The sequence below is a fragment of the Dasypus novemcinctus genome, chromosome 3 (genome assembly GCF_030445035.2).
Source record: "Dasypus novemcinctus isolate mDasNov1 chromosome 3, mDasNov1.1.hap2, whole genome shotgun sequence".
Classification (NCBI taxonomy): domain Eukaryota; kingdom Metazoa; phylum Chordata; class Mammalia; order Cingulata; family Dasypodidae; genus Dasypus; species Dasypus novemcinctus.
This window is the reverse complement of record NC_080675.1, coordinates 125,184,277-125,192,879: the sequence shown is the minus strand read 5'-3', so window position 1 is coordinate 125,192,879 and position 8,603 is coordinate 125,184,277. Positions and strand designations below refer to the sequence as shown.

At 45.6% G+C, this 8,603-nt stretch overlaps 1 protein-coding gene across 1 annotated transcript in view; it reads left to right on the top strand.

The window, feature by feature from the left end:
* The first annotated feature begins 2,658 nt into the window (after positions 1–2,658).
* MYO5C (myosin VC) overlaps positions 2,659–8,603 on the top strand; it is a 99,245-nt gene continuing 93,300 nt past the window's right edge. The window contains exon 1 of the mRNA XM_004483495.5: positions 2,659–2,874. Coding sequence (XP_004483552.2) covers positions 2,848–2,874 — 27 coding nt within the window. The 5' untranslated portion in view covers positions 2,659–2,847. The remainder of the gene's footprint in view (positions 2,875–8,603) is intronic.

Here is an 8,603-nt window from a genome sequence, read left to right as displayed (position 1 = left end):
ATAAATAAAAAATAAATCTTTAAAAACAAACAGAACAATTGAACATCCAGAAATTACTGTCAATTGATTTTCAACAAGGTTGCCAATGTAATTCAATTGGGAAAGATAGTCTTTTCAATACATGATGCTGGACAATTGGATGCCAAAAACAAAAACAAAAACAAAAACAAAACAGATGAATTTAGACCCTTACCTCAATAGCCTTGTCTTACCTTTCCAGGCTGCTATGACAAATATCACCTAATGGATTGGCTTAAGCAACAGGGGCTGTTGTCTCACAGTTTCAGAGGCTAGCTTGCTTCCTCTCGTGGCTGATAGCATCTGGTGCTGGCTCTCTGCAGTCTTTGAGAGTCCTTGGCTTGCATTTCTGTCCCCAGTGACGTGGGGATGCCCTCTCCTTTCTCTTCCCTGTTCCAGTTCTAGTGACTTCTGGCTTTGGGATTCTTCCCATGGCTTTCTCTATGTCTGAATTTCTTCTGCTTGTAAGGAACTCCAACAATCTCAATTAAGACCCAACCTCATTTAGTTGGACCACACCTTAACTAAAAATAGCAACTTTAAGAGATCCAATTTGTAATCGGTTAATACCCACAGGAATGTGGGTTAAGAATATGTCTAAACTGGGGTACATAATTCAATCTACCACAAGCAGACACAAAAATTAACCCAAAATGGATCCTTGTCCTAAATGTAAGCACGAAAACGATAAAACTTCCAGGAGAAAACAGAAGAAAATATTTGTGACCTTGAACTAGGCAAAGTTTTCTTAGCTACAACATCAAAAGCAAGATTTATAAAAGAAAAAACTGGCAAACTGGACTTCATCAAAATTTAAAATTTTTTATTAGTACTTATGTGGATCAGGAGTGTGCACTCACCATTTAGTATTTTTTATTTGCAGTAAACTGATCTTTGATGATTTCCTTTTGAAAATACCCCCTCCCTCAATTTTTACACTCATTATTTTACTAAATATTTACTAATTTACTAAATTCTTTTTACAGTTGTTACTATTTTACTAAATATTTACTAATTTACTAAATTCTTTGACAATTTTGGTGCTCATGTTTTGGGGGGACAAAAGTAAAATGAACCTGCCATTACATCAGGAAGTTTAAAAGTCACAAATCAAATATGCTTTAATGAAATTTTTTTCATTAGATTTCAAACAATGATAGAACTGCCATTTTAATACATATCACTGGAGATTTGCTTATTTGTAAATAGCCTATTGCTCATTTCATTGGAAAAATAAACCAGTGGACAATATTTTTCTATTTTATTTTCAGAACCATTTTGTCTCATTATTCCTGTTCTAGCTGAAGAAATGTATTCCATTTGGAGAGTAAACAACTAATTAAACATAGAAAAAAAATTTTTAACTTTTGCTTCAAAAGACACCATGAAGGGAATGAAAAGACAATCCACAGATGAGGAAAGAATATTTGCAAATCATGTAACTGATAAAGAATTTATGTCCAAAATACATTATATATATATATATATAGGTAGCTTAAATCTATATTTATCTCCACTTCCTCCTGAAACTCCAGTAAATGATAATGTTAGGATTTAAAATGCACGACTCACAGAAAAAATAGAATGGAAGAGGAGAGATGGCAAGAAAATTTTGGAATGTGAAAAGCAGATAAATGTTACTTATTTTCTTTACCCAAGAGAGCTAAAACCTAAGACGGCAGAGGGGGAAATCTAGAAATAGCCCAGTTCACACTGTTCTGAAAGAGGAAGGAATTGAATTCAGAAGTACCCAGGCATCACAGAAAGCATTCTTTGCTTTGAGAATTGTCTTAGTTATACATGAATTTTTTTTTCCACATAGAATTTAAAAATCATTGTATATGTCTCCAGAATTCCTGCTTTTGGAATTTTTTTCCCAATTATATGAGGCTGGGGAGAATCAACATCTGTGCAATATTAAATATTCCACCCATGAAAATGGCATAGCTCTCCTTTTATGCAGGCTTACTTTTATGTCCTTTAAGAGAAATTTAAACATTTTCTTGACAAACATCACGTACATTTAACATCTTTTAAATTTATTATTTTTTTAAATTTTTATTAGAGAAGTTGTGAGCTTATGAAACAACCGTACGATTGTTTACAACATGCAGAATTCCTGTTCATCACCCCACCACCACCACCTCGCATTGTTGTGGAACATTAGTTACAAATTATGAAAGAACATCATCAAGTATTACTTCTAACAATGGTTCAAACATACATTTGGTTTATGTACAAGTACGTTTTTGTTCATCGCTAAACACTTCACATTTTCGTTGATACTGAAAATATCTTATTTTCTCTTGTATTTTCTAAATGGTTGTTGCTCATAAAAAGGAAAAGGACTCATTTTTATATTGGCTGAACTCTTTTAAAAGTTCTAATAGTTTGTTGATTCTCTTGAGCTTTCTATGTAAGTGATGGTATCTTCTGCTCTTTTCAGTAAACACGCTAAGAACTTGGACGGGGAATGCCCAGCCTGCACCTGTTCGCTCCCTACCTAGAAAGTGCGAAAACCCACTCGGGTTTTTTCTTGGCGGAGAGCGTGGCGCGGCGGTCCAGGTGGACCCGCCTCAAGGCCGAGCGCCCGAGAGGAGGCGGGCCGGCGCGCGCGCAGCCGCCGCGGCCAATAGCCGCGAAGACTCGCCGACCTGGGCTGGAGAGGCCCAGCCCCGGGCTCGAGGCCTCACCGAGGCTCCCCTTGGCTGCCGGCGCTCGAGAAACCCGAGAGGCAATCGCGGGAAAGCTGCTCGGCCTGAGGGCGCGGCGGTGATTCCCGCTGCGCGCGCGCTCACGTCCCCGCCTCGGGCCGCCCGCGCCTCGCCCATGGCGGTGGCCGAGCTCTACACGCAGGTACGCGGGGCCGCGCGGCCGCCAGGGGCCCGGCGGGGTCGGCGCAACGCTGACTGGCCCTGGCGCGCGGGCCACACCTGCGCACCTGGCGCGCGGGCCGCGGGGAGGGGCTGGCGGGAGCGCGCGGGGCCGGGGCGCGGGGGGCGCGGGGCCGGGGCGCGGGGGGCGCGGGGCGTGGTCCCGGGCCTGCCCGGGGAAGGCGCACTCGGGTCCCTGGGAAGGAGGGGCACGGCCTGGGGGAGAGCTGCCCGAGCTCGAGGTGGCACGACCATCGCCAGCCCCGGCGACTGGCGCACTGGCCGCCTTTTCCGCCGCCGCTGGTGAAATCAGAGGAGCCCACGGGGACGTGGACACCTCCGACGCGGGCGGAGACGCTCTTCTATAATCCTTCTCCCCGGCCTGCGAGTCCCTTGAGCCACTGGGCCCTGAAGCTGTGGCCGTAATAGCCAGGACGTTCCAGCGCCTGCAGCACCCCTGCGCGGGCCTGGCTTCCTCCGACGCCCGAGCTGCCTGGACGTGCGGCGCAGGCGTCACAGGTAGCGGCTGTGGAGCGCCCCCGGGAACCCAGGTGTCCTCCTGTCCAGCCACCGGCCCTTTGCCCAACCTGAGGGGCTTTGCCGTTCATAGAGTTTTTCTCTCATACGCCCCGACTCTGGGAAACACTCTCGAACCTTTCTGCCCATTCTCTAGAGCCTAAACCTCCTCTTCCCGCAGGCTGCCAGCTGCACCTCTTACCTGGGAAGGACTCATTTCCATACCCAGTGGTGCCTGGAATCCTTTGAGTTGAACTTGATTCATTATTTGAATAAAGAGTGTGAAAGTGTTGGTGCCTTTCACAAAGTCTATTTGAATAGTCGCAAAAGCCCATGCTCTTACACCCCAGCATGGGGTGGGGGTTTCTAGACTCCTAGACCTTCAGGTGGGTGGGACTAGAATCTAGTCATTTCTTCAGATATATGTCCTTGCTCTATATTTAAAAAGGCATTTGTGCTGTAGCTCTACATGACTCTGCTGTAGATATAAAAGAAGTTTCAATGGTTTAGGCAAGGTTTTTTTTAATCTTCTACTTTGCTTAATTAGTAACAGTACAAACACAAATCAACCAAATATTTTTCCCTCCAGTACATTTTAATTAGAGTCTAAATGGACAGTGTTTGAATTGCCTTTAATTCTGTTCTAGAATAGTTTTTACCAGTGAGAATATGCACCATCAACTATCAAACAGTGCTTCTTAGGTCTTCAACTTACTGGACGTAAAAGAAAATTCTTTAACAAAATTACTCTTAGGAGGTAATGTGGAGGACCAAGAAAATTTTTGATCATCAACCTATATTGAAGAACGATTTCCCTGAAACAGAAATACACAGATGTGAGCACCCCTACCATCAAGTGCCTCATACTGCAAATATTTACAGAGTGCTACTAGTTACAAAACAGAATGTAGAAAAACTCATATGGAAGAGTTCTATAGAGACAAACTCAGTTGGAGCCTCGAGGACACCCCTGCGCTTTGGGTCCAGGCGGATACTCCAGGCTTCCTTCTCCCTGCCAGGTTACCAGCAGCCTCAACTTGGCCAACTCCAAAAGTGGGGAGCTCCTTGATTTGGGAAGCTGCCTGCTGGGTTTGTAGAGAGCATGCTTTGTTTAAGAGTTCTTTCTTAACTGATACAAAATCTAAACCCTCTCCCCTGCTTCCTGTCTCCCCTACCCATCCTTGCAATCTAGCAGATTGTTCCTAGAAGTGCTCAGGATCTCACAGAGCTGCTTTAGGGAAAGTTTATGACCTGCCAGCGCCGCCCCCGCCCCCCTCCACTTCACCCTAATCATTTTACTTCCTGCTGTAGCCCTTGAAGACTGGCATGTTATCCTCCCACCGCCTTGTGGGGACAATAAAACCTTTATTTGGCACTTTCTGTATGCAAAGCACTAGATTTGGGGGAATTAGGGAGATATTTTTTTAAAGTGATAGCCTCACAAAAGTGTTTTCTGTTTAGTGGGATAGTGGGAGGACTGAGTGAGGAACACACACCACCTTAGTAGGAGACAGTGTGACCAATGTCACAAAATAGGCGTAGAAAACTTCAAGATTTCAGGCCTATAGGACAAAGTATTCTCTACTTCCAAGTCAATGGAACTAAGTTCAGAGACGTCTTGGAGGAGGTGACATTTGGAAGTCACCTCAAAAGATGTACAAGGGGACAGGAAAGGGACAGAGAATTCTTGACAGGACTACACAAACAAAGACAAAGAGGAAGGTCCACTTGACTTTAGACAGGAAATGCCAAGTAATTCCATTCGGAGGAGCTTTCTCTCCTTCAATTCTAATTTTTAAAAAACCTGTATGCTTAGGTGTTGCTATCCCAATTTTACAAATGACTCAGGTTAAGTAAATTGCCTAAGGTCACATAGGGGAGATGGAGCCAGGATGAAAGCCTAATCTCTTAAACCTCCCACTCTCCACCTTGGTTCCACCACCTCTATCCTCCTCTTCCTTGTGGAGGCATCTGACCTTTTGCCCTCATGCACAGGACTCATGGGAAGCTCATCCACTTAATTTTTTCTCCCCTAACACCTGCTTGTTTGTCATACTATTCCTTACAGTAACCAAAATAGAACCAACTCCAATGTCCCACAAAAGGGGTAGAGTTAAGGAAATTATAGAAGACCCACATGATAGACCAGTATGATTCCATTATAAATGCTATTTATGAAGAATTCGTAACAACATGAAAAAATGCGTATGTTATATGAAAAAATAAGGACATAAAAAGTCTGTGTGCTCTGTGATCAGTAGTAAGCAAAGTAAAAAGACTGTGTATATAAATAAAAGATGGGGCAGTTAGTTGTCCTATTAACTGTGGAGAAGCCAAGGAGGCTGAAGGCTGAGAAACGGTCATTGGATTTGACTGCTAGGAGGTCCTTGGGGTTGCTTCTCTTTTAGAAGGAGGCAGCCCGAGCATGGGCATGAGCTGAGGGGCAGAACCAGCGAAGGGTTCCAATCTGAAACTATAAGAAAGGCACAAGGTGTGGCTTAGCCTTGGAAAGGAGTGGGGGACCTGGGGCTGTCGTGGCAGGAGTTGAAGACTTGGAGATGTTTGGAGAGAAATGAGGAAGTTAAGGGGACTTGACAATCACTGTGAGTGAGGGTGGGTCAGACTTCGAGCTTGAGAAGAGTGACATTTCTGCCAACCTTTACTCTCACAACATTCTTCCAGACCTTTCTCCATTCTGGCCATCTTCCTTTAAATGAATTTGAGTACTTTGATGCCCCGTTAGTGTGATCTGGTCTGCTCAGCCACAAGTAGAGGGAAACTGTGGACTAGAACTCCTATGAGCCTAACTCAAGGCAGCCTAGCACTATTTTAGCGAGTTTGCTTGTTTCTTTTAAGCAGAGCTGGTACATGCTCTGCTCCTGGGAGGCACCATGCGCCGTGGCTGGGGCTCAGTTCTGGTTCTGCCCCAGTAACTGGGTGACACTGGCCAAATTACTTAATCTCTCTGAGCTTCCTCACCTGTAAAATGGATTTAATAATAGCACTTACTGGCTTGAAGGGCTGTTGTAAGGATTAAATAATCTGTGTAGAACCCTAATACAGTACCTGACATTTAACATTTAATTGAGGTTAGATGTTTTTGATGTTGATGTTATTGTTATCCACTTGGTTTTTGGACCCTGAATACTGGACTTTACATTTATCCCTGTTAAAGTTTCCATTTGTTCTTCAGTGCGTAACGTTTCTTCAGTCTTTTTGAATCTTGATTCTGTCTTTAGCTAATCAGTCTTTCCATCTACATCCTTCTAAGATATTGGTGAAAGTGCTGAATGGAAGAGGAGGTAACAGATTTCTGTGGCATGCCTCTAGAGGCCTTTCTTAAGATTGCTTTTCCTCATTAACTAGGACTCAGCCACAGATTCACTAATTATATTATTCTTCAGTCATCCGTTTCTCCTGCTTGTGCGTGAGGAACTCATAAGACATCTTCCCAGAAGCTCTGCTGAAACTCACATGTGCAAGGTTGAGAGAAATGTCTTCACCTATCAATTGAGGGTACCTGTCTAAAGGAAGGTCAAATTTCAGATTTTCCATTTGACTGTCCTAGGCAATCTTTAGACTTCTATAGATCATTAATCACTCTCAAAAATTAAATTTATACATTATATTATTTATAGAAAGTTCAAAATAGAGTAAAAAAGGGGGGCACTTAAATATTAAAATACTGAGTTTTAGTCTTAAACAGTTCTTCTGAATTACTGGGAATTTGACATTTCCTTCAACATTTGTTTATGGTGCCAACAATGACTTCCCCACGTAGGGCATGGTGGGAAAGTGTGGCATAAGGGGAGTCTGGAGACAACTCTTGACTGCTCAGAGCAAGTTGCTCCTTGGTAGAGAGAATTGGTGGACCTGGGGATGGAAGGAACAGAAATGCAAAGGCACAGAGGCCAAGAAGAGTTTGGTATGATCCAGAAACTACTAGTGATTTGAGGTAGCAGCAGGCAGAGGGAGAACCGAAAAGGGCATGAGGCCTGAGTAGAAAAGTTGGCTAGGATGGTGGTTCCCAGGCTGGCTGTTCCTCCGAATCTCTAGGGGGTCTTTTAAAGCTTTCATCTTGCCAGGTCCCATCCACAGGCGTTGTGATTCAGGTCTGGCTGAGAGAATCTGTCCAAAGGAAGCTGGTGGTCAGCCTGGTTTAGGAAGCACCCAGCAGGTTATTGCTCCTGTCCAGAGAAGATTAGGGTGGGGACTGGTTTATGGACAGGAGCAGACAGGTGAGACCTGCTGAAGATATAGACTTTCCAGTACTTGGTGACCATGGGCTGTTGGGAGTGGAGAAGAGAAGGGCTGCCCAGGGTTATGCCAGCTCTCTGACCTGAGGGACAAGAGAAACAAGGAGGAGGGGCGGGTTTGGGATAGACATAACATCCAGTTGAGTTTGCAGTTTGTTGCTCTTGAGTCTGGGAACTCATGCCTGGGAGACAGCTGAACACGTGTTCACTTCTGTGGCGTGATCTGGGCAGGTCTCCACAGTGCAGGGGCAATAGGGGAAGTGCAGGCATGGGGGAAGCTGGTCAGGAGAGGCTAGGCCAGGGCAGACTTGGGGAGAGCCGAGGGCCAGGGGCACTGGAAGCGGAGGCCAGGAGTGGGCGGAGGGGCGGGCGGGTGGTCTGTCTGCTCTGTCTGGCCTGGAGCATGGAGACGCCCTTCCAGGCCACAGAGCGGCTCTAGGAAGGAAACTCGTGTCATCCCACGTGCCATGTAAAGTCTTCAAGCCATTTTTTTCTGGCTAGACGACTCCCTCAAAACGGGGCACCGTGAGAAGCTGCTGTTGTCATGGCACCTGTGCGTGTTGGTGGGAGGATTCGGCGTGTTGTGGAGACCAGGCCATCGCCCAAGGGCCAGGGAGCTCGGAGCCTTTACCTCACGCGCAGCCTCTCGCGGGTCAGATCACCCCAGCTTTCCCTCCTTGGGGTGCATTTCCAGGAAAGGCGGAGGGGGCCTTCCCTCCTCTCTGGGCCCTGCGCCCTGAGGCTCTGTGGGCTGAGAAGGAACCACCCCGGAGGTCACGTGAGCGCTGGCCACATTGTTTGCGCGGGCTGCGTGTGTTTGTCTAAATGCTGCAGAGTTAGCTCTGTGTCCACTTTGAAAGGGTGCCTTGTGGGAATGGGATGTGGAGGGCAGGGAAGGAATGGGTGTGACTTCAAATGGGGCCGAGTAAACTCTCTTGGT